The sequence below is a fragment of the Rhinatrema bivittatum genome, chromosome 6 (genome assembly GCF_901001135.1).
Source record: "Rhinatrema bivittatum chromosome 6, aRhiBiv1.1, whole genome shotgun sequence".
In the NCBI taxonomy this organism is placed as follows: Eukaryota; Metazoa; Chordata; class Amphibia; order Gymnophiona; family Rhinatrematidae; genus Rhinatrema; species Rhinatrema bivittatum.
Genome location: NC_042620.1, coordinates 344,540,550 through 344,567,710, shown reverse-complemented (window position 1 = coordinate 344,567,710; position 27,161 = coordinate 344,540,550). Strand labels below are relative to the sequence as shown.

The 27,161-nt window shown below is 42.9% G+C and overlaps 1 protein-coding gene across 2 annotated transcripts in view; it reads left to right on the top strand.

Annotated features, from left to right (window-relative positions):
• The window catches only part of F9 (coagulation factor IX), a 124,865-nt gene that overhangs the window by 50,910 nt on the left and 46,794 nt on the right, over positions 1–27,161 (top strand). The window contains exons 1-4 of one of the 2 annotated variants that reach the window (XM_029607777.1): positions 1,405–1,585; positions 2,311–2,474; positions 4,465–4,489; positions 23,100–23,213. In XM_029607777.1, the coding sequence (XP_029463637.1) occupies positions 1,519–1,585; positions 2,311–2,474; positions 4,465–4,489; positions 23,100–23,213 (370 nt within the window). In that variant the 5' untranslated portion in view covers positions 1,405–1,518. Of the gene's footprint in view, positions 1–1,404; positions 1,586–2,310; positions 2,475–4,464; positions 4,490–23,099; positions 23,214–27,161 lie in introns of those variants that run through there. The other variant, XM_029607778.1, reaches the window with a different exon arrangement.

The window sequence follows — 27,161 nt, the reverse complement described above, 5'->3', positions numbered from 1 at the left end:
GCCATAAAAGAATTTATTAACCGTGGCTAGCTCCTCTGGGGCAGATTTTCAAAGGGATACATGCGTACCCCCCGAAAACCTGCCCCAAGTTCCCCCTGCATGCACCAAGCCTATGTTGAATAGGCTCGGTGGCGCGCACAAACCCCGGGACACGCGTAAGTCCCGGGGCTTTCCGGGGGGGGGGGGGGGCGTGTCAGAGGCATGTCGGGGGGCATGTCGCTGTGGCATGTCATTCAGGGGGCGGGGCCGGGGGGCATAGTTCCAGCCCAGGGGCGTTTCAGGGGCGTGGCAGAGGCCTCCGAAACTGCTCCTGGGCTGGGGAATCACGCAGCCGGGGCAGGCGTAACTCTTCAAACAAAGGTAGGGGGGTTTAGTTAGGGCTGGGGGGGTGGGTTAGGTAGGGGAAGAGAGGGGAAGGTGTAGGGGGTGGAAGGAAAGTTCCCTCCGAGGCCGCTCCGATTTCGGAGCGGCCTCGGAGGGAACGGAGGCAGGCTGCACGGCTCGGCGCGCTCAGGCTGCCGATTTTTTGCACAGCCTTGTGTGTGCCGACTCCGGATTATAAAGGCTACGCGTGTATCTATTAAAATCCGGCGTACTCTTGTTCGTGCCTGGTGCGCGAACAAAAGTACGCGAGGGCGTACTTTATTAAAATCTACCCCTCTGTCTCTTGACCCACATATCTTTCCCCAAGGGGGTGTGCCCTTTCTGTGGGAGGTGAAGGAAAACCTTCTTAGCCCAGGCAGGATTGTGTATTCCACAGGTGTGTGTTACCCTTATTCTTCAGGAGAGGGACACTTAAAAACCTGGCTAGACTCTCTGGATGGGTGTTCAAATTGAAGCTTACTTTGAGTTCAAAATGATCAAGAAGTGCAACAAATAAAATGTCCAATTATATCCAGGGTCCTTAGATTTACATGAGCCAGGATTTAATTGATCTCTAACTCTGAGAATGTGTTCCTCTAGGCAGGGGCTTGAAACCGGCTTATCCTCCATGGCAGTTTTTCTCCTTCCCCTGGATTTCCAAGTAGGAAGAGCAAACCTGCAAACAGAAGGAGGTTGGACTCGATAGACTTCTTGCTTCTTTCAACTTAACCAACTGTGTTGCTGTGTAAGCTGAAAGCTGCTGGGCATGGATTGCTAGAAAACGTTGGATGAGGCTGAGTTGTTGAGCTGAGCAGATATTCTCATGCTAGACTGAGCAGTTTCAGAACTTTCCCTAACTTGGAAGACTTTCACATCTGCCGTGACACAAATGACTTCTATTTACTGACCCCAGTTTTTAGGATGATTGATTGAGCTTCACACTGCCCTTATGGTGTTTACCTCCTTTTTTGATACCAAACTCCATGGCATGTTTTTAAAATCAGCTCTGCTGGCTACAGGTTGTAGCTGGGAAAGTATCGTCCATAATTATACATAGGTCCAAGATAAATAAACATGTGCTTGAACTTTGGAATCATTGATCTTTTTTTTTTATGCTGGCATAATTTGTAAGCAACAATTGTGCTGTGGAAGAAAATGGCAAAATTCTTTACTTTTCTTTTCATTTATCTACTGGATTATATTTGCAGTGTTGAATGTAGAGGTGAGTTCCTTTTCACATTTAACTAAGGGGCTAGCACGATTAATATTTTCTTTTTACAAAATCAAACAAGTAGAGAAGAATAGATGTCTGATTATTGATAAAGACTATTTAGCTTAGTTATTCAGCATAAAACCAGGAGGCATAATTTTTAAAAAAATGTCTTTTGACTTAAACTTAGAAATATAGGTAAAGAACTTTATGAAGAAATATTTTGCTGGTCTGTTCCATTATTAATATTGTTATTTTTAATATCAAAAGATCACAATAGATAGTAGCTTGGTAAACTTGTTTATATTGCTTTTTACCCTATGGAATGATGATAAATTGGGCTGCTTGGTGATATGAAAAATGCTGACATTTACTCTATGTTATATAATGTGGTGAATAGTATAAATTGAATCTGTTCAGTCAGGCACTTCACGATCACTTCTGCTTTCAAAGCCTTTTGAACTTCAGTGGTCATCTATTCCAACTTTTTTTTTTTATAAGTTCCAGCATGTGCACAAGGGTGTAAAATAATTATAATCAAGCAGTTTTGGTTCTAAATATTTAATTTTCTTGAGATGGGTAGCAGAAATAATCCACACTTTGCTTGGGATTTTATGTGATCTACTAGGATATTGAGAAATAGAATACATGAGGTGCAGATCATTAAATTCTTGGGCATGTAGAATGTCTGCTGTTGCATATCATTTTCATCATCTATTTTTTTTTTTTAATTGCAGTTTTTATCACAAATAAGCATGCAAACAAGATTCTAGAGCGACAAAAGAGACATAATACAGGGAGGCTAGAAGAGTTCGTTGCTGGAAATCTTGAAAGGGAATGTGTGGAAGAACGTTGTAGTTATGAAGAAGCACGGGAAGTTTTTGAAAACGATGACCTGACCGTAAGTAATTACAACAATATAATGAGTGAGGTGTTTTCTAGCTCATCTCATCTATAAGCTCATTTACTTTTGAAACATGCCCTTTAGAGAAGTTATTACTCATTTCCAAAACCTTTAATTTCATGCATAAATTTATGTGCAAATACTTAGAAATCCATTTGTAAGTGTTTACAGTGGGGGTTTTTTTCTATATTTCATTTCAATTTAACAATCAACTTTTGAGTCACTACTGTAGCCAGTCAGGAAGCTCTTGAAATCAGAACACATGAGCTAAGAAAAGGAAAATTAAAGTACAACCCCTATAATATTATTAATATTATTTATGTCTTAAAATATCACACTTCACAAAATACAAATTTCCAAATTAATCAATAAAATAGCTTCAAAAGCACAAAACATCATAAATTTCACCACTGCATTACATTAAATACATCATACAGCCAAATAAAAATTAATATAATTGTTACATATAAAGAACAAAGCCCAAAACTGTTAAAAACCATATAATAACACTTATAATAGAACTAAGAGCCTTTTAGAGCACTTACTGAGTAACCATGTAGCATGAATAGATCTGCCACTCCAGCTATTCCCTCTATTACTTATTTCTACAGTGCTATTAAACATTTGGAGTGTTGTGCATCCTGCAGTATTAGCCATATGAAAGTATTCGTGCAAATACATGATAGCAGCTAGAAGGGAAAACAGATGTCTTTCCAGAAAAGGAATAGAAATGAAATAAAATTTTAATCTTTAATATGTTTTATTGCAAAAATGTTATCATGATAAATCTACTTTTAAAGAAGCTTTCAAATAAACTAAAGGAAAGAAAGATATAGGTAGATGGAGGTATTTAATATATCGACATATTGATAAATAAAAGTTCAGGACTAAATAATATTAGGGTTATGACAGGAAAATATGCATATTCAGGTTCCAAAAGTGATCAAAAATTAAATTGTGACACCTAAAGCTTCAGGTTAATGGCATTATTGCTAATTGGAAATCACTTTGAAAGCCCAAAGAGCATATTTTTCCTACTGTAATCCTGAAATGTGGAATGCATAGATCCTTATGTTCCTGGATCATAAGTGCATGAACAGGACAGGGGTGGGATTATGCTCACTGATTATTGTTTACTTTATTTTTTAATACAAAAGGGATAGAGAAGAGGAGATAAATAGTTCAGCATGTGACAGATTTGCAAAGAGCAATGTAGGAAGGCATGGGAAGAGAGAAAAATGACTATGGTGTTACCAGAAAATGTATTTAAGCAAACTATTGCGTGGTCAATGGATCATTTCTAGGGTTATGATAAGAAAATATGAAATGTCATGCAATCTTCTTATAGCCACAATAAAACATTAGATAAAGGCAGGTAAAAACTGATTGGCTCATTCAGTCTGCTTAGCTTATCGGATCCACACTTCAAAGAATAAACCACAGCTGCCAGCTGTAGAAACTGGACCAGTTGTAGAATATCACTTGTTCTCTAAGTTGGTGTTTCCTCTCTTTCTCAGTGGTTCTTTATCATCCTGTATAGAAGACCTGACAAGTCCCAATACTTTAGCCAATACCTCCCCCACTTCCACCCCCATATCTTATAACCAAGTTTTGCAATAATCTAAACATCTCCCAAAACTAACGCAGCTGTTGCCCAGTGACTTCGGTTTATGTAGCCTTCTTGGATGTTACTCGACCACCATCACCCTGGCAGCCAACATCAAAACTGGTTGACGTCTGGGGAGTTGTTGCCTGCTGGCTCCAACCTGGCTACCGTGTAACCTCTGGTGTCACTGGATCATGCTCCCTTTATTGCCTTTTGTTTCCTTCTTATCTGTACTAAATAGATTTATGAGTTGCAATCCAATGATGCCATAAATCTACAGTATCTATACATTGTGTGTGTATGTGTGTGATCAAAGATTTAAAGTCTATTCGTTCAGTGTGACATTACTAAAATTACTATTTCTGATTTTTCTCATTCTAGAATACATTTTGGAAGCAATATATTGGTAAGATTCCCTTACATCAGATGGAGGTTTTCTGAAGCATATCTAGTATAAATGATTTACCTTATTATACAGAGCTAGGAATCCTAGTTTGATTTCTGTTTACTTCTCCATGTGTAACCTTCAGCAAGATAGTTAATTAGCCTGTGCTCAAATTTAGACTACAAACATTATGATGAAGTTACATTGAAACCATGTAATTTATTTTGCACCATTTCACGCATACTGATGGTGTTCTATAAATTAGCATTATTGCTAGTAAATCTAGGGTCATCCAAAAAGAACTTCAGTACAAATAATAACAGACAAATATTCACATCAGAAGATTTAGGGACCTGGGCATTAAACTTTAGATTGCACATCAAGGCTGTTTAACACATGCTAAAAATAGTGTGCTATGCACCACTGGTTTAGCATGCATGCTAAACTGGTCTGAAAAGATATTAGTGTGTATGCGCATGCAAATTAGGAATTAGTGGATGTGTGTTAAATAGTGTGGTATGTCTCCTCCATGAGCTATTTAGCTCAAACTTGCTAAGGCCTGACCTATCCTGGCTGACATTGTTATGGCTAGCAGCATTCTGTGACTTCAGCATAGACAGCGGTCACTGAGCTGTTCCTGCCCAAACAAACACTATAAACTGATCATGGGGGGGGGACAGGTGGACAGATGCCAATGTCCTTCTCACTGACAGTTGGCAGATTCCCTTCTCTGCACAGCAAAGCATGTGACAAAGCAAACAGCCATATCGGATATTTCTCAAAATCAATGGATAAGAACATAAGAAATTGCCATGCTGGGTCAAACCAAGGGTCCATCAAGCCCAGCATCCTATTTCCAACAGAGGCCAAACCAGGCCACAAGAACCTGGCAATTACCCAAATACTAAGAAGATCCCATGCTACTGATGCAATTAATAGCAGTGGCTATTCCCTAAGTAAACTTGATTAATAGCCGTTAATGGACTTCTCCTCCAAGAACTTATCCAAACCTTTTTTGAACCCAGCTACACTAACTGCACTAACCACATCCTCTGGCAACAAATTCCAGAGCTTTATTGTGCGTTGAGTGAAAAAGAAGATGATTAGCAAATGATGAGAATCCACAGAGATGTTCAAATGATGAAGGAAAAACAAAGTTTTATTCATCAGTTTTTGAAGGTAGCACTGTGGTATTTTTTAAACAAAGCAAATTTTAAAAAATACCACAGTGCACCTTTTAAGACTGACGAATAAAACTTTGCTTTTCCTTCATCATTTGAACTTCTCTGTGGACTCTCATCATTTGCCAAACATCCTTTGATTTTGTAGATTTCCTTCTCTACCATCAATGACACAAATGTGCCAGGGCTGGCCAAGGCATCTTCTCATACCAGTCATTCTTCTTGAAAAACATCTGAGGTGTGCTTTTGGCTTGGTTTCTCCTTGCTTGGAAGTATCTTCTCTTCTTTTGCCTTCTCTCCTTGAGTCCAGATACTTTCCTGTTTCTGCTCTAAGCATTGACAAGCAGAACCAGGCTGAGCCATGAAGAAAAGAGGACCGTACATGCAACATTTAGCCCCTTCATGCTATTTCTAACATAGTCTCACGTGTTTAACGCACAGACACGTAGAGGCTATAGTTTTATGGTTTAACATGCACGCCACTAGCATATTCACTGTATCATAGTCATTTTATACTGCTCACATGCTAAAATTTAGAACATAGCTTGTTAAGTGGCATTTTAGCAGGAATGCTAATTTTTTAGTGATGCTAAAAAAATGTTTGCACAAGTTTTAGTGCAGATCATTAAAGTACCTATGCACTATCTGATGAATCCTCTTTGAAAAGGAAGGCTACCATATCTTTGGATTGAGAGGGAAGGCTGGACTTCCTGTTCATGGTTTGGATGGAGCCAGGGAGCAGAGCCTGAGCCTGGTCTTATGTAACTGCTTTGAAATATGTATTATGTGAGACAAGCAGAGGGGACACAATAAATCAACTTATAAATGTAAAATAATATCTGACACTAATTTTAAGAACACGTTTCTCAGTAAATGATCCTGCTTCATACTTGGCTGAATGCCCAGAACATCTCATTTAAAAGTCTTTAATAATTAAGATGAGTACATCTATAATACGGAATGCAGATGTAACTTAGATATTTTTTTTTAGGTTGGATCCCTTGAAAAGACAATGGCAATAAATCAACACACACAAGTTTAGCTACATTTAATGGGCATAATTTAAATAACTTCTCCATTTAACTATTCCATTATGTAACCATTTAATATATTCTCTGCATCTTTTGAGGTGGGAAAGTGGTTTTAGTGAAGAATGCTCCTTATAATACTGGACTTTAATGCACAGTGTAGTAAAAATACTTTTCAGTCTGAGATTGCTAACCGAACTAAGGTGTTAAGGAGAAGTCATAAGCCATAACTGGTCCTGTGGCAATGCAAATTTAACTCCATGCCATGAGAATCAATAATTCAAGACAAGAACTAAGGCATTTCCAACTGCCTGCTAACCCCTAGATTCATCAAATTGCTATAAATAAATATAGCAGAAATAGTGCCCACGATAAAAAAAAAAAAAGAATGAGCGTGTTTAGGAAAAATTGTAGAGTTACTGCATCACATAGATAAATATCACAATGCATGGCACATTATCATGTCAGACATAATTTGTTTTTAACACAGAAGGTATATTATCATGGGTTGTAGGGCACAACCGCAGCTGTTAAGAGGGGACACTTTCCTCGGTCTGGTTTGGGGGGGGGGGGGGTTACATACACAGTCAGAGGAATTAACTGCAAATTTGATATGGCTGATGAATTTCTATCATTTGAATCAATGAAAGGTTCCAGACACGGCATTGTACAAATCATCTCCTCTTGTTGGTACCTTTCATTGATTCAAATGATAGAAATTCATCAGCCATATCAAATTTGCAGTTAATTCCTCTGACTGTGTATGTAACCCCCCCCCCCCCCCAACCCGCCCTGAGTTGAAAGTGTCCCCTCTTACAGTGGTACATATATAGCATGTCATATTGACTCTATACAGGGTCTTTCTCTTTTTATTGCACACGTTAGGGTCCTAGCGCATTTTGATGAATGACCCAGTAAGTTTGGTAAAGTCTTTCTCATCATAATCCATTATTGATTAAATCAGTTTATAAAATATAAAAACGATAGATATTTGGGGAGGAAATAATGCCTATATTCCCTGTTTTTGTAATGGTACACAGAGATTCAGGATAGTGGAGCAGTAAATGGCATTTTCCCCTCTCATCATGTTATTTTTCTAGCAAATTAGGGCACTTCATTTCCAAGGGATGTCTTTTTTTTTGGCTTTTTTTTTTACAGAAACTGTAATGATAATACAAAAAAAGTATAGCCTGGGGACAGTGCATATACTGCTGAACTTCAAAACTGTCCACAGTACACCATTTCCTTGTGCAGGTTGGCCCTGGTGTATTTTATAAACTGTATGGCGGGAACTGCAGTTTTATAAAATACAGTGTATCTGCACCAAAAGATATGCTGTAGTACATGCATATCTTTGTAATGCAGGAAAACGTATGCTTTCACTTCCCATTTAAAAAAATATATATCTGTGTATATTTTAGGCACAACATAATTGTAACAATACACACCTAATGACCCAGAATTAAATGTGGTGGCAGATATTTTAAATAGCATACACATATACCATTGTGAAAATACTTCCTTGCATGGATTCACCTGCTCAGCAAGTCCTCCACCAGTTAACCCAGACCTTCACCAGTTCACCTAGATCCTCTAGCACAGGGGTGGCCACAAAGAGGCCTGGTTTTCAGGATATCTATTATGAATATGAATGAGATAGATTTGCATGCACTGCCTGCATTAGATGAAGTGCTCTACCACTTCTCCCTGAAACCCCACCAGTTCACCCAAACCTTCTACCCAAAACTACAAATAAAAGGGCACTTAAGATTTCAGTTACATCAGTCAATTGGCAGGTGCAGGTACATATACGTTTTACAAAATAGCACCTTGCACATGTATTCCTGAACTCTGCCCCAGAATGCCCCTAGATAAGGGGTGGCCAACTTCGGTCTGCGAGAGCCACAATAGGCCAGGTTTTCAGGATATCTGCATAGAATATGCATGCGATAGATTTGCATGCACTCCATTGTATTCAAATCTATCACATGCATATTTATTTCCATTGTGGATATCCTGAAAACCTGGACTGTTTCTGGAATTAGTCAAACCTAACCTAGAACGCTCCTTTTTACCTCATTAAAATTTACACATGATACTGCAAGCATGCACATACTCTCAAGGTTTATAAAATATATGCTACTTACACAGGTATACATGCTATTTTATGCATGCAGCCCCCTGCATAACTCTTAAAATTCACCCAATAAAGATATACATGTTTAACAATCAGAGGGGGTCATTTATCAAAATGCGATAAGGTGTTTTCGCATGTGTTAAGGGCTTATCGCATGGTGCGATGCAAATTCAGAAAATAGGAGGAGTTAGGGGCAGAGAGTGGGCTGGGTTAGCCTGTCTGTGAAGAGCTATAACACTGTGTGGTAAGGTTTCATTGCCATTTGTGATGTCTCCTGTAAGTCCTATGTCAGGTGAATTGATGGGTCCAGAGCCGGGGGGGGGGAGGGAGAGAGAGAGAGAGAGAGAGAGAGAGAGACAGACAGACAGACTAGCCATAATGTCATGGCCCATAGGTAGGTATTTGTATCCCTATGGTAGGCCCACCTAGTAACTCGAGGTGGGGATTAGGTAAGAGTGTAGGGGGTTAGGGGCCAATTTGACATTCTACATGACACCTACGAACAGAACAGTGGTCTCTTGTGAAGATTTGCTGGCCTTCGGCATGAGGAAACTCACTCCAAGATGAGATTTGGGCAATGTTCTCTCAACCTAGCTTGATGTTACCCAGATAGAGAGTCCCTCAAGCTAGGTTGAGAGAACCTTGCCCAAATCTCATCTTGGAGTGAGTTTCCTCATTTCAAAGGCCAGCAAATCTTCACAAGAGACCACTGTTCTGTTCGTAGGTGTCACGTAGAATGTCAAAGTGGCCCCTAACCCCCTACACGCTTACCTAAACCCCACCTCGAGTTACCAGGTGGGCCTTCTATAGGGATACAAATACCTACGTATGGGCCATGATATCATGGCCAGTCTCTCTCTCTCTCTCTCTCTCTCTCTCTCTCTCTCTCTCACTCACCATTAACAATGGTCCCCTGGTGGTTGAAGGAAATACAACAGGTCTGGCACTTATTACAGAATCTGAAAATGGTATCACAATTTGTGCTAACTTAGCTCTTTGCACAGGTAATTAATGCTATATTAGCATACAACACACCCCTTTTGCTATCACATGCAGTACTTACGGCATTTTGATAAATCCACCCCAGAGACTGCAAAATCTTGTTGCACTGGAGGTGGACCCTTGGCCTGGTGCAGGATTGGTATAGCCCTCTGGTCAGACCCAGAGGGCACCTGCCACCAGGAGGCGGAGCACACAAGGAGACAGAGGCTAACTGGAGCTTCACCAATAACAATCCTGGGTTTCTGCAGTTGAGCCCTTGGGTACCTGGACTTAGGTGGGCTTCTGGTGGTCTCCCAGAGGGGTGTGCCCACCACAAGCAAGGGTGCACGGTGGATGAAGAGTGGATGGGCTAGACCTGAACTGGAAGCTCCGGAGACCTCAGGGAGGCAACAGTTCAGGAAGGTTCTCCGCATTAGACAGGCAGCGCCTGTGGGTCTAGCCAAGTGGAAGCCGTGGTTGGTTTCCAAGCAGGTTTATTTTATTTTTGTATTATTTATTTATTTATTTAAGGCATTTCTATTACCGTCTTTAACAATATCATATTGAGCAAAACAGTTTACAATAATAATAAAATAAAAATAATAAAATCCTAAAATAATAAAATATAGACAGAGTACATAAACTTAAAAAAAATTAAATTAAATATTAATAAATTAAATAAAAATACAAATATCAGTAGGAGAAAAATACAATTCATAATAATAAGACCCTATGTTTCCAATAAATGACTTAGTATGCCATAACTATGTTCCCTATACTTAAATTACTAAAACAACAGACAGTCAGAAAGAATGAAGAGGCCGAAAACCTAAATACAGCAATCAAATAAATATGCAATTAGAGTGTTGGGTTGTTATTGGTTCATAGTTACAAAAGCTTCTTTAAAAAGATATGTTTTTATTGCTTTTTTGAATTCTTTGACATCAGTGATTTGCCTTAACGAAGAGAGTTCCATAATATAGGCCCTGCCACAGAAAACACCCTCTCTGTAACATTCAATCTGGCAATTCGTATTGTTGGAACCTCTAGCAGGTTTTTACTCATAGATCTGAGATTTCTTGCTGGTTTATAGAAACGCAAGGAGGTGCACAGCCAAATAGTATCTTGGTTATTTATAAGTGTATGTAATAGTGATAATATTTTATATTTTATTCTGTGTTTGATTGGCAGCCAGTGTAATTTGTACAAAATGGGTGTAATAGATTTTTTCATTGGTGAGCCATGGTCACAGTAGGCCAGAAGAGAGTGTCCGAGTGAAGTGCAAGGGTCAGAGCCAGAGTATCAGTCCAAGAGAAGTCAGCCAAAGCAGGGGTCAATACCAGAATCAGTCCGGGCGTAGTCAAGGAAAGTGAGGGTCGATTCCAGGCGGCAGGCAAGAGAATGGTCAGTACCAAAGATCAGTCCGAAGAGGTACTACCTGAGAAGGATACAGGAACACACGGAGCCACAGGAACACGGAGACACTGGAACAGGAGACACTGGAACACAAATGCAAACTAGCGCACCAATGGTGTTGACCTGATTGCCAAGGCAGGGTTCAGGAGTTTGAGCCCTGCCTTATATACAGGGCTCTTGTGATGTCATCCATATTAGAGATGAGCTTCGTTTTTTACTACCGGGTCGTTTTTTGAGTCGGACACTTCGGGTAAAGTTCGTTTTTCCTCGGTTAGTTTTTTGGAAAAATGAACAAAAAACTAAGCGGGAAAAACAAACAAAAAACTAAGCGGGAAAAACGAAACTGGCCCAAAAAATGATGCAGGAAAACGAAGCTCTAAAAAACCCACCCCAAACATTAAAATTTACTATAAAACATTAAATACAACCCCCCCCCCCCACCATCCCAATCCCTCCCCAAAACTTACCAACATCCCTGGTGGTCCAGCGGGGTCCCGCGAGCGATTTGTCCTTACGTGCAGTCTGGCCTGCCTCGCTCAAATTGGCGCCGATAGCCTCTGACCTACTATGTCACAGGGGCTGCCGGTGCCATTGGTCAGACCCTGTCACATGGCCATCAGCACCATCTTGTGCTCCTACCCCCCCCCCCCCCCCCAAGACTTGCCAAAAGTTCCTGGGGGTCCAGCTGGGGGACCAGGAGTGATCTTACCATCGGCTGCCAGTAATCAAAATGGTGCCGATAGCCTTTGCCCATACTATGTCACAGAGGCTACCAGTACCATTGGTCAGCCCCTATCACATGGTAGGAGCACAAGATGGCGCCGATGGCCATGTGACAGGGGCTGACCAATGGCACCGGTAGCCCCTGTGACATAGTAGGTCAGAGGCTATCGGCGCTATTTTGAGCGAGGCAGGCCAGACCACACAGAGGGACAAATCGCTCATGGGACCCCGCTGGGCCACCAGGGATGTTGGTAAGTCTTGGGGAGGGATCGGGATGGTGGGGGGGGGGGGGGGGGGGTTGTATTATACTAAATTTTAATCCTTGCAGTGTTTTTTTATTTAAAAAAATAAAATGTGCCCCTCCCCCTGTACAAACCCGAAAAACAAATTTTTCTCATAGTTCGGGGAAAATGTTTCGGGGGCAGGGCCTCCGAACCACGATGAATTAGGCAATTTCGTTGAAAATGCCTAATTCGTCATAAACGAATGCACATCTCTAATCCATATGTGCCTCCCTCGGTTTTCCCGTGCTTGCCCAGTTAAAAGACTGGATGTTGGCCATGTGTGCCTAGGGGCGGGGCCGAGGCGGCCGAAGACGCGGAGCCCCGTCGGGAGCTCTGCTGCGAGGCCTGCAGGGACGAGGACGCTGGAGAAGGCCGTGGTGAGCGACAGGCATTGGCGGCAGCAGCCAGGCCAGCACTTATGGAAGGCAGCGCGAGGTGAGCAGGCCCGGTCGCGGCACGTAAGCGGCCGGGACGCACAACAAATCTCTCCTATGAAAAACCTGATTTAGTTAATTGAAGAGCATTGATTTGGACCTTCATATGATATTTATAGACTTTTCACCATCTAATTAATCCAAAATTAGAAATACAGTAAACCCATGCAGTTCTTTTAGATTAGTTTTACATCCAAACTTGCATCCTGGACACTTTGAAGTGTTACCAAAAGTGCTTAAATGCACAATCCAGATGAATGTGTGGCTGCTCTGACACTTCCAGCCCTCTTGTATTCAGTTTAATGCTTACAGGTAATATATGTGAACTTATTTACTGCACAGGGAGAACAGCATTCAAAGCTCAGAATGTTTTATTTACATCTAATGAAGCAGTTACAAAACCATTATTCTCCAAAAACTGCAAATTTGCTACTGGTACGATAACTTCATAGATACAGTTCTTCTGAGCATTTACATCCTATATTAACCACATGCAATCAAGTGCATAAAATAGGAATTCTAACCTTTAAACTTAGCAGATGTGAGCTGAAAATCACAGGCCAGCGGGATACAAACAGTATCCTTAGCAATCTATGTACTAATGTATATTAAACAATGCCACAAGTATTAATGTATTCTAAACACATGAATTACTTAACACAGAGTTGAAAGCTAGAATGCATGTCTGAAAATAACGGAAAATATGGAAATGAGTAGTTTAGCATGCAAATACTTGCAAAGCAACTCATTAATTATTAATATAGGTTAGCACAGTCTTCATGAAGTAATGCAATTTGCTCTCAACCACCAGGACCACAAACTTTTAATTATAGTTCTTCATAATTATATGCTCTTATCTGTGCCCTTCTCCTCCAGCTCCGAGCTCTGTGCATTCTAGGGATGTGCAGAAGGAGAAAATTTGTTTTGTTTCGTATTTTCGTTTCATGGGGACCACAATTCGTTTCATAGGAAAAACAAAACAATTTGTTTATTAAATTCATTCATTAAAGTCAATGGGGGAAGTATTTGCAGCCTATTTTTGGCTGCAGAATTGAAGTTTTCTTATTAATTCTGATAAAATGACTGGGGAGCAATCATCAGAATGAAAAAAGTGCTCCAAGGCACTTAGACTGTGGCACCAAAGTGGCATGAATAGCCTAAGGCACTATAAAGGGGCAAAGGGGTACCAGGAGTGGCAAGAGTGCTTTAACAAAGGTGCAAAGCAGCAGCGAGTGTCAAAAACACATCATTTTTTCATTTCATTTATTAAAATTTGTTAATCACCTAACACTAGAAGGCCTAGGCGATGTACAAAATATACATACATAATAAAAACAAAAATTGACGAAATACAGACAAACAAGTTTTAGTTTCACAGAAACTAAAAGACAAAATACCATATGTTGGTAGTAAATAAGTATCATAATAAGACAAATATTCTATCCTTCAGCAATTGATGTTCACAAAAAATCAAAACAAATTTTCTACAAGAGAGAATCTCACTTAATAGCTCATCTTTTGATCACTTTGTCCCAGCGAACTAAAAGCTCACTGACATCACATTATTAAACATTGTATGCACGGCAAAGCAGAAACTAAATGACCACAGCTTCAAAAGAGAGCACCGTTAACAGTTGCATGAACCCTCTAAGGCAGCACGACAGGCAAAGTGGCAAGACAAGTGGCATCAACATCCTACAGCACAATGAAGGGGGAACATAGCAAGCAGAAAGAGTGGCAGAAAATACCACAAGGCACCAATAAAGGGACAAAGCAGCAGAAAGACTAGCACCAACACACTGAGGAACCATGATAGTGGCAAGAACACCACAAGGAGTAGAGTGAGTCGTCTGGTGTATGACAGCAAGGCAGAGTGGCACAAAGTTGATAGGGGAAAGACAGGCTGGCAGAGCTGAGGTAGTCTGGTCACTGTGGTGTTGATAGAGGAAAGACAAGGAGGCAAGACAAGACGAGGCTCAGCCCTCGGATGGTGTTAGGCCGGTAGTAGTGGCCCCTGGCGTGCTGGGACGAGGTCTTCTCGGAGTCAGGTTTTTTGTGAATGCAGCTGAAAGTGGGTGGTAAACTCCATCTAAGGCTAAATACCGGCACGAGACCGATAGTCAACAAGTAGTTGAATAAAAAAACGTGCAGTAAAAAAAACATGGCTGCCTGGCAGGCACAGCAACAAAAAAGAACAAATATCTTTCTCAGCAATTGTAGCAAACTAGCAATTGCAATTAAATAAAGATTTGAGACACTCTGAGAGAGCTCAAACAGCAAACAAGCTTCTCAGATAGAACCCAAGAAGAGGGGAGCAGGGTGAACGGGGACAGGGCCCCTGCATGCGGGCATACTGTCCACCCGACCCATCTTGAAACACGGACCAAGGAGTCTAACATGCGTGCTAGGACCTGAAACGATGAACTGTGCCTGGGTGAGGTGGAGCTGCTGCGGGTGCAGATCTTGGTGGTAGTAGCAAATATTCAAACAAGAGCCCCGGGGAGAGTTCCCTTTCCTTTGTGCAGGAAAGGGCTCCCTAGAATGGGTTCGCCCCTAGAGTGTGGTGGTTCTATTGGCATCTAGTGAGCTCTCGCTGGTCTTTTAAAATCTGGTGGACGTAGCAGATATACAAACGAGAATTTTGAAGGCTGAGGCAGAGGAGGTTTCCATGTGAACAGCGGTTCAACATGTGTCAGTGGGTGTTAAGAGATAGGCGACACCCAGTGAGAGTTCCCTTTCCTTTGCACAGGAAAGGGTTCCCTGAAATGGGTTTGCCCCAAGAGTGGGCAAAGTGGGTTTGCCCCAAGAGTGTGGCGAAGTGGAGGAGGTTTCCATGTGAACAGCGGTTCAACATGGGTCAGTGGGTGTTAAGAGATAGGCAACACCTGGGGAGAGTTCCCTTTCCTTTGTGCAAGAAAGGGCTCCCTGGAATGGGTTTGCCCCAGAGTGGAGAACGAGACTCTGAAAGTGTTGCGACGTGGAGGAGGTTTCCATGTGAACAGCGGTTCACCATGTGTCAGCGGGTGTTAAGAGATAGGCGAGACCTAGGGAGAGTTCCCTTTCCTTTGCACAGGAAAGGGCTCCCTGGAATGGGTTTGCCCAAGAGTGGGGCCTGAGCCTTCAAAGTGTGGCGAAGTAGGGAAGGTTTCCATGTGAACAGTGGTTCAACATGTGCCAGCGGGTACTAAGAAATAGGCTACACCAGGGAGAGTTCCCATTCCTTTGTGCAGGTATGTTGTAGTTTGTTCTGTCACTTCTTCCTGAACTGGTTCACTGCCAGAAGAAAATGGCATCTTTTTCATTTGTGAAAGATAATTCAACAGAGGATGCTTTTAGAGCAATAGAGAGACTGCCATTTGTGAAGCAAGAACTGAGCTGGAGATTATTTGTGAATACCCAGAAGCTATTAACTGTCCTAATGCACTTCAGCTGATGACAAAGGAACTTGAAGTGCTCTCAGAAATAAGAAAACTGCTACTCAAGTCCAAATCTACGATATCAACCTATGTTGACTTTGTACCCTACACAGTGCCTCTGTAAACTATGGGAACACAGAGGATAAACTAGAGTACAACTACCACCAGTTTTCTATAGTACTAGAAACCCAAGAAAGATTTAGGAAAAATGGCCCATATTATGAAGGTCATGAAAAAATGAAATATGCAAGCTCCAAACATCTTAAGTCAGCTTTTTATGTTTTTATATTCCAAATGTTGCTAAACAGGAAAAAGAATATTCTGGAAAGAAGTAATGCACAAATACATGAAACTGAAATTAGAGATACTAGAACTAAACTCAGACAGACACAGTGTTTGGGTCAGGCCCTTGTAGTGATGTAAGGGCTGGATGGGCAGGCACATCAGTTGAGGTCGGGCATTTGTAGTGATGTTAGGGCTGACAGTGGACAGATAGGCACAGCGTTTGGGGTCAGGCCTTTGTAGTGACGAAAGGGCTGGACAGACAGGCACAACATTTGGGGTCAGGCCCTTGTAGTGATGTAAGGGCTGGATGGGCAGGTAATCAGTTGAGGTCAGGCCCTTGTAGTGACGTAAGGGCTGGATAGACAGGCACAGAATTTGAGGTTAGGCCCTTGTATTTATTTATTATTTATTTATTTTTAATTTTTCTATACCGAAATTCCTGTATGAGATACAAATCAATCCGGTTTACAGAGAACGGGAACTCGCCCGGGGCTTGTCTGGCCGGGGCTTTTTATATTAAAACATTTAAATTTACATTACATTGCATTAAAACTTTAAAACTTTTTACATTAAAACAGTTAAACATGGCTTATTTACAGTAACAAATAAACATATTAAACAGTTAAATAAATAGATCAAAGTAAGTGGCTCCAATCAACATGAGTAAGAAACAGATAGGCCATGGGATCCCCACTATACAGTAATGGTTACAACAGTATGTCTTGAAGAGACAATAATGGTGATTGCATTAATGGAATTAATGTTATGGCTGGAGAAATTCTGGAGCTGAATAGCCTGTCAAAGGATTGATTGGGCAATGAGCAATGGGTAGTGTGGGAATGGAGGGTAAAGGAAGGAGGTCAGGAAGCCTAGTTACATTATGAGTCTGGGAACGCTTGTCTAAAGAGCCAAGTTTTTAGTTGTTTTTTAAACTCAGGTAGGCTGGGTTCAAGGCGTAAGTCTGGTGGAAGTGCGTTCCATTGGTGTGGACCTGCTATTGATAGTGCTCTCTTTCTTAATAGTGATTTTGCTGGTGGTGCATACAGAGATCCTTTGTAAGCGCTTCTGATGGGTCTGGAAGATGTAGTGATGTGTAAGGGCTGGACAGACAGGCACAGCATTTGGGGTCAGGCCCTTGTAGTGATGTAAGGGCTGGCAGTGGACAGACAGGCACAGCGGTTGAGGTAAGGTACATGTGCTGATATTATCTGGAGCATATGAGGCAGTCAGAGCTGCTGCAAGGCTTTAAATTGCTTTTATTCACCTTGCCATTCACAGGGAAAATCTGGAAAACCAAGAAAAGACATGTTTATTTTCAAAAACACTAGCATTTCCATCAACTCTGGTGCCAGCCTTGAGCGATGAGGGCTCATGATATCCCCTGTCATTGAAAATACACGTTCACTGGGCACACTGGTTGGTGGACATGACAGATATCGCTGAGCCACTTTGGATAGGTGTGGCCAGACAGTGGCCTTGTGTGCCCAATATGCCAGCGGATCTGTCTGCATGTCCTCTATGGGCTCTGTGAGATACCAATTCACTGACATTTCTGCTGGTGTCTCCTTTGCTTGGGTGGGCTGAGAGTCCTTCTTGCCAGCTGCTTTCACTCTAGCCCGTGCCAGAACAGATGATGTTTTAGGGGCAACATGGCTTTGGCATACTGAAGTGGAGGAGGAAGAACTAGCTATTGCTGACAGAGAGCTGCTCCTGCTTCAGTTTGCACTACTCTCTGAAGTGTCCGCTGTTTCCTCCTCTGCTTCATGCCTAATCTGTCTCTGCCTATGGTGCTCCTGTTCACGCATGTTTACTGACAGCAGGTTCTTCACAAATGTGAGACAATCGGACTGTAGGGCGAGTTTCACTTTTACAGGGGATCACAGACTGTGGCAAGCATATATCTGTGGTTTTTTGTTAAAGGTCCTAATTTCTCTTGTACCTGCTTCTGCAAAATGTCCAGACAATGCAGCACCTCTGCTGCCATTCCCTCTTTCTATGTTTAAAGCCCTCCAAATTTTCCTCCAGAAAATTACTATAGGGATGATGTCAGCCAAGGTGGCACTTCTGGAACTCAGCTCCTCCGTGGCAACCTTGAAGGGCTGCAGGATTTTTACCAGCTGACTCATGACTGCCCTATGTCCATTTCCACAGAAAGGTCATGAAGGAGTGTCTACTGCTCCACTAACCTCTGCAGCATCATATAGGTGGAATTCCACCGGGTGCCAATGTCTTGAATGAGACGCTTGTGAGGCATCGTCAAATCAATCTGCTTTTCACGGAGAACCTAACCTGCCTTCACACTTCAGTGGAAGTGAGCTGCTATGTTCCTGCACTTGTTTATTAACGTATGCAGGTATTCATTCTCTCGGTGATTGGACTCCAACCCCAGAGCTGACTTCACTACCAGGTGCAGAGTGTGTGCAAAACATCAGATGTTCTGAAAGCCCCTGTCAGATATTGCCTTTATCATGTTTGCACCATTATCTGTGACAAAGAACCCTGCCTGAAGATTCCTGTTTCTCTGGTGTAGCTGTCTGCCCACCAGCATCTGTTTAATGCATGCTAGAATATTGGCTGAGGTATGGGCATCGTCCATCAGATGGATGTGCAGTAAAGCCCACCTCCACACTGATACTTGTTCACTAATAGAGCTGCTACCTTCCCCTGCCAGGTCCCACCAGTGTGCTGTCAGGGAGAGGTAAGAGTATGCAGCATTCATGGCGGGCCAGATATCGCAGGTAAAATGCACACTCCCTTCTGCCTTAGCTAGCAGCGCTTGGATGCGACTGCAACACTGGTTGTAGAGGCTGGGGATGACCTTTCTGCTAAATGTGGTTCTGGAGGAAACTTTGTAATTTGGAACTAAGACCTTCAGTAAATGCTTGAAACCCACATTCTCCACTACCTGCAAGGGCTGGTCATCAAGAGCTATCATTTCCCCAATGCTCCTGATTACAATTTTTGAGGCTGCCTGCCTCCTTCCCTGGGATAGCATTACCGAACACTACCCCATTTCCTCCATGGTGGGTTGTCACTTCTGACACATGGTAGGGGGCCTGCCACCTAACTGCTAGAAGGCTCTGAGGGTGAGGGATGACTCTGCTCCTTTTCAACCACGTTACGCTGCCTGGAAAAAGGGGTCCCCTGACTGGTACTGTGACCATCCCCAGATGGCAGTACTGTTGGGTGTTCCTTCTGCATATGATGCATTATGCCAAAATTAGTTAGATGTCCCATTTGCTTGCCTCTGCTAATACACTGAGAAAAACACGGGTCCTCCCTCACTTTAAAGTGGCTCCAGATTTCTTTCGTGATCCCTTCTCTATAGCCTTCAGTGTGGATGCTGGCACTGGAGTTGAAGTAGTGGGTGCACCCTGAGAAGTAATGCCAGGGGCATCAGTCACACTGAGCCTGTGCTGACTGCTCTTCCTCCTCATCATCATCAGTTTCATCTCTCCCCTCCAGCACTGAAGTGGAGGCTGACAGAACTAAACCTCCTCCTCCTAAACCTTCAGCTATTAATTCTTCCATTTCTGATGATGAGAATCCCACAAAATGATTCTTCATTGGAATCAGAAGCAAACAGTGTCTGCACTACATTGTCAGTGCTAACTAGAGTCTGCTGTCGCACTGCTGCTTTTGGGTCTCATCCTTTTGTCTTGCATGACTCAGTCTCCCCTTCTCTCACCTCCAAAACAACAGGGTCAGAAACAGGTGGTGGCGGTACATCATCTTTAAATTTCAGTTTTTTCTGGATAGAACTGTCTGCCCCTCCAGAGATTTTAGATTGGAACAGCTCCCTTTTTAACTTTAATGGGGGACTGGCACTGCCTTTTGAAGTGCCTCCTCTGCCAGTCCCAATCACTCAACCACATCTACCTTTCCCTGACATCATGGATTAAAGAATTTATTTCTTTATTGGTGACTGAACACCTCTGTACCAATATATGTGAGTGTGGAAAACTACACAGACACACAGTGTAGTGCCTTGCTGTACACTACAACTGAGACTGCTGTATGTGCACAAAGAAAATTTAAAACTCCAGATGCCTACTGGGAATTTGGATTAAAAGAACACCACTGTACCAATATATGTGACTGTGGAAAACTACACACATACACAGACACACAGTGCAGTGCCTTGCTGTACACTACAACTGAGATTGCTCTGTGTGCAGTCGAATCGTGTTGTCTACGGCCGGCGCCATTTTGCGCAAAATGGCGCCAGCCATAGACAACACGATTCGACTGCAGGAGGTCATTCCGGACCCCCGCTGGACTTTTGGCATGTCTTGTGGGGGTCAGGAGGCCCCCCCCCCAAGCTGGCCAAAAGTCCCTGGGGGTCCAGCGGGGGTCCGGGAGCGATCTCCTGCCGCGAATCGTTTTTACGTACGGAAAAACCAAAGGTAGCGCCGGCGCCATTTCTACAAGCACCAGAGGTCTGAGAGTAAAAGATCACACCAGGACCCTTCCTCTGGACCCCAGGTAATTTAAGGCATTTGGGGGGGGGTTCGGGAGGGTGGGGGATTTATTTTAAAGGGTCGGGGTGGGTTTTAGGGTTGTTTTAGTGTGCTGGTTTTCCCGCCCTCCCCCTTCCCCTCCCCCTTTCCCCGATTTACGATTTTTTGATGATAAATCGGGGGAATTGTTATTGTATCGCGGCTCTAACGATTTTTGATGATTTAAAATATATCGGACGATATTTTAAATCGTCAAAAAACGATTCACATCCCTAGTGGAAACTATTCTAAAGATAAAAATCACAGAGCATATAGAAAGACATGGTTTAATGGAACACAGTCAACATGGATTTACCCAAGGGAAGTCTTGCCTCACAAATCTGCTTTATTTTTTGAAGGGGTTAATAAACATGTGGATAACGGTGAACCGGTATCTATAGTGTATTTGGATTTTCAGAAGGCGTTTGACAAAATCTCTCATGAGAGGCTTCTAAGAAAACATAAGTCATGGGATAGGAAGCGATGTCCTTTCATGGATTACAAACTGGTTAAAAGACCGGAAACAGAGAGTAGGATTAAATAGTCAATTTTCTTAGTGGAAAAGGGTAAACAGTGGAGTGCCTCAGGGATCTATACCTGCTTTTCAGTTATATATATATAAATGATCTGGAAAGGAATACGACGAGTGAGGTTATCAAATTTGCAGATGATACAAAATTATTCAGAGTAGTTAAATCACAAGCAGATTGTGATACATTACATGAGGACCTTGCAAAACTGGAAGATTGGGCACCCAAATGGCAGATGAAATTTTATGTGGACAAGTGAAAGGTGTTGCACATAGGGAAAAATAACCCTTGCTGTAGTTACATGATATTGGGTTCCATATTAGGAACTACCACCCAGGAAAAAGATCTAGGCATCATAATGGATAATACTTTAAAATCATCAGCTCAGTGTTCTGTAGCAGTCAAAAAAGGAAACAGAGTGTTAGGAATTGTTAGGAAAGGAATGGTTAATAAAATGGAAAATGTCATAATGCCTCTGTATCGCTCCATGGTGAGATCACACCTCGAATTCTATGTACAATTCTGGTCGCCGCAACTCAAAAAAAGATATAGTTGTGATGGAGAAGGTACAGAGAAGGGCAACCAAAATGATAAAGGGGATGGAAGAGCTCCCCTATGAGGAAAGGCTGAAGAGGTTAGGACTGTTCAGCTTGGAGAAGAGACAGCTGAGGGGGGATATGATAAAGGTCTTTAAGATCATGAGAGGTCTTGAACGAATAGATGTGAATCGGTTATTTACACTTTCACTCAACGCACAATTAAGCTCTGGAATTTGTTGCCAGAGGATGTGGTTAGTGCAGTTATTGTAGCTGGGTTCAAAAAGGTTTGGATAAGTTCTTGGAGGAGAAGTCCATTAATGGCTATTAATCAATTTTACTTAGGGAATAGCCACTGCTATTAATTGCATCAGTAGCATGGGATCTTCTTAGTGTTTGGGTAATTGCCAGGTTCTTGTGGCCTGGTTTTGGCCTCTGTTGGAAACAGGATGCTGGGCTTGATGGACCCTTGGTCTGACCCAGTATGGAATTTCTTATGTTCTTATGTAAAGGCTTTGTGTCCTGTAGTACATTGGGCATAAATTGGCAGATAATGCATGCAGTTAACACATGTTAATGGGCAATTTTAACAACAGGACAGCCCCCTAAGTATGTTTAGTTTTAACAAAGCAAGGACATGCCAACAGTCTGGGCTGCTTCATACCTGCTTGCCTTCTGAAACACTAGGAACATTGCTTAGCTCTACAACTTGGCAGAGAAAACCGTATTGGCTCTTCTGCAAGTTTAGATTAGATTTTGAAAATCTAGGCCATAAGAAATATGACAAAGAGCTGTAAGGAATGTATTTTCATATCATTCTGGATGAAGAATGACCTTTAAGGCACTGCAAAGCTTTTCAAAGTCAACTCTGATTGTGTTTGGAAAGCAGACATTTGCATTTCCTCTTGGCAGTTGAAGTTCTTTTGATTTCCCTAAGCTCATGTCGAGATGAGACTTACAAAATTTTGTAGAGGAAAGATCACAGGTAAAAGGCAGGTAATTCTCCAATCAGGTTCTAATGTACAAGCAACAAGTAAAAGAACCAGCCCAGATCTTACAGGAAAGGGCAATATTGCTCTGTTATTCGTATTTGTCTTCTGTCAGCAAGCAAAGGAAATGTTAATGAGTTTCTTTATTGCTGTACTAATTCCTCCTGTTTCAAATCATTGTTTATTTCACAGATGGAAATCAATGTGACTCAAACCCATGCTTAAACGGAGGCAAGTGTGAGGATGACATCAGCGCTTATGTGTGCTGGTGCAATGAAGGGTATAAAGGAAAGAACTGTGAATTAGGTAAATATTCTTTATCAAAATATAGAACTTGTCTTTTAAGTGTATTCCATCTCTCTGTATTACTGCATGCATATCTGCAATACACGTCAATCACTCAGGAGGCCACCTTTTCCCACATAGGCTACCCAGGTACAGGCAAATGTTAGCCTTCACTATCGCCTGGGCCTTCATGATTTTTAAGGGTAATGTAAATTCTGGAGGGCCTAGCAATGATTTAGGATAGAAGCTATGTCTGTTCACTTGTTAGCAAGAAGAATGTTAAGAACACACAATGCCTCTACCTGGTAACCCCTGTTATGTACCCCTAGTCCTTCTGGGAAAAAATGAGGATAATGAAGTGCAAGCAGTAGGATATCTAGCCAAGGACAGGTAATCGTTCTTCTGCTGGAGGCATGAAACACACAGGTGAACCAAAAGCTCTCTCTCCTTTAAATAGTGGAATGCTAGAGGTAAATGACAATGTTCTTTCTTGAAGGGTACCTCTCCCATTTGATGTTAAAGCAGCAAATACATTTACTTACTTGAGTCCCTCTTTAATTAGTACTCAAAACTTCTATAAATTAATTTAAAAATATAAAATGGATTGGAAGGGTGGAAAGAAACTCTCATCCAACTAAACAGCTCCACAGAGGCATTAACTCAAACAGAAAAACCAGCGAACAGCCAAGACATGCTGCCTTTACCAAAGAAACTAAAAAATCCACACCCTAAAATGATGGTGTGGCTTTATATACCAGAGGAACCTACCAATAACTCTCTTCTACATGGGGAAGCCAAACATTCACATTATTGTTCTGTTAACTCCCTATGCTAATGATACATTCTGTCTAAATTCTAGTAGGGAGCTGACAGGATCCCTACATATCCAGTATATAAAGAGAGATAAACTGAGTTGTAATATTTGAGACTCATGTTACATAAAATTGCTGGCAAAGGTGCATTTAAGCCTCACATTTCAACAAGACATTGAGGATTACTAGCACCTTCATAGGATCTGGATACCTACATTATTTCAGGAAGAAGGATGTTGCGCGGCTGCACAACCGGCCCGACTTACCAACATGGCCGGGCCGGGCCTGCGGTCGTTCAACGGGGGATCCGGGACACCTCTCCCTGCAGGACCTCCGATGTCGCGGAAAGCGGGTGTGGGCGGACCTCCAGATGCTCGCCCTGCCTCTTAAAGGGGCCTAGGACCAGGAAGTGTCCCAGCCCCAGGAAGTGACATCAGTGACAGCCTCCTTTAAAGCTTTGGACCTGCCTGCCGGTCCTTGTCTTGCAACAGGTCTTCCTGCTAGCTGTCTGCTTTTGCTGTTATCTGGATTGCCTGACTTTGCCTGCCTGTCTGCCACCTGCCTCTGACCTGGATCGCCTGACTCTGCCTGCCTGCCTGTCTCTGACCCAGATCACCCGACTCTGCCTACCTGTCTCCCGCCTGCCTCTTATCCGGATTGCCTGACCAGCCTGCTTGCCTGCCGCCTGCCCTGATTCGGATTACTTTTGGACTTTGCCTACATGTCTGCTGCCTGCCTCTGACCCAGATTGCCTGGCCAGCCTGCTTGCCTGCCACCTGCCTTCATTCGGACTACTCTGGACTCTTCCTACCTTCTGCCAGCTTCCGACATCAGGCCACGCTTAGATTCCTTCCTATCAGGTGAGGGGATTTCCTGTTTCCCTTTTGAGTCTGCCTACCGACGATGAGGACCTGTGGATCATACCTGATAGCCCCACCTCACCTCAGCCTAAGGGTCCACATTCCGGCTGGCAACAGCCAACAGTTTGCAAGGCCATGGACCGGCAGACCTCGCCAGACTCCGGGCTATTCCTGGGTTAGCCCAGAAGCTTCAACAGCAACAGCAATAGCAATGTCGCAAGGTAGTGGCAGCCACCATGGATCGCCTCAATGGACGTCTCGATGCTGTAACGACAGCTGCAGCCCAACCCATACCAGCACCTCCAGCTCCGTAAGCAGCACCTGCTCCTCTGCATTTTCCAGTACCACCCAGGTACTGGAAAATGCAGAGGAGCTAAACTCTGTCGAGGATTTGTGAATCAATGCTTAATGCATTTTTCGCTACACCTACCCAGTTTTCCACCGACGCCATCAAGACCACTTTCATCATTTCACTATTGAATGGCAAGGCACTTGACTGGGCATAACCCTTATGGGAAAGGGCTGATCCCATGCTCCAGGACATTCAACCTTTTTTACAAATATTCAAACAGGCTTTTGAGGACCATGGACGATCAGCCACATTAAGCACAGATATGCTCTACCTCAGTCAGGGTGACAGGCCTTTAATAGACTATGCCATCAAATTTCATACCCTATCGTCGGAGTTAAATTGGTGTGAGGACAGATTGTGGGCCATCTTTCTTGAGGGATTGCCACCACGCATCAAAGACAAATTTTCGGCAAGGGAGTTACCTGATTCATTGGACGATCTGATTGATCTTGCAGGGAGAATCGATAGACGCCTTCAGCAATGCGCCCGTGAGTTGCATCCTCCACAAAGATTCCTACCTTTGGCTCCTTCCTTCTCTCGTCCTCTTCTCCCAACCAGCTCAGAGGCCTCTTCCTCGGGACAAGTTGATGAACCCATGCAGCTGGGAAGGACCCACATCTCGTCTGAGGAGAAACTTTGTTGACGCCGTTTGGGGCTATGTTTTTTCTGTGCCGGTAGAGGACATGTGGTAAATACATGCCCCCAGAAGCCGGGAAATGGACCAGCCTAGTCGCCGGAGAAGAAACGCTATTAGGCTGTACCCATGCATCCCCACAACTAACTCTTCCAGTAACCATCCTGAAGGAAGGCAGGGAGTTTCCCTCGCTGGCATTAGTAGATTCTGGGGCTGGAGGGAACTTTGTCACCAGCTCCCTGGTGGAAGAACTTCAGCTACCCTTCTGAGCTTGAGACGATCCTCTATATATTTCCTCGATGTATGGATAGCCCCTGCCGGGGCATATCGGATTTACAACTGAGACTATTTCTCTGCACCAGACTTTTGCACGAGGAGCAGATCTCTTTCTATGTCCTTGACAGAGCAATACATCCCATGGTTTTGGGGTTACCCTGTCTCCAGCAACATTCTCCCGTGCTTGATTGGAGGACACTGCAGCTCACCAGCTGGGGTTCTCAATGCTTCGAGATGTGCCTACAGCACATATATCCTCCAAAAATCGTTACCCTGGCTACCACCTCAGTGGATTTTCCACCACAGTATCGGGGACTTTACAGACATCTTTTTCAAGAATAAAGCAGAGATCCTTCCTGAACACCGAAGTTTTGATTGCCCTATTAACCTGTTACCAGGCATGCTTCCTCCCCGGGGAAGGGTGTATCATCTCTCTCCAGCAGAAACCAGGTCCATGTCCCAATATATCCAGGAAAACCTCGAGAAAGGGTTCATATGACCATCCTTGTCACCAGCTGGTGCAGGGGTTTTCTTTGTCACCAAAAAAGATGGCTCCCTAAGGCCACGTATAGATTATCGATGACTCAATGCTATCACATAAAGGATAGCTATCCCCTGCCGCTCATCACAGAACTGTTAGATCATCTTAAAACTGCCAACATTTTTTCTAAGCTGGACCTGCGTGGAGCATATAACCTTGTCCTTATCTGGCCAGGGGATGAATGGAAGACGACCTTTAATACCTGGGACGGCCACCTCGAGTATCTCGTCATGCCCTTTGGCCTACGTAATGCTTCCGCAGCCAGCATATGATGAATGAGATTTTTAGAGATCTCCTATATGACTCAGGGATTGTTTATCTTGATGACATCCTTATTTTTTCCCGTGACCTTCAGAGTCACTGACAACAGGTACAAACTGTGTTACAACGCTTGTGAGCCCACCATCTTTACGCCAAGCTGGAAAAAATGTGCATTTGAGCAAGAGAGTCTACCTTTCCTGGGCTACATTGTGTCCTGCCAAGGCTTCCGTATG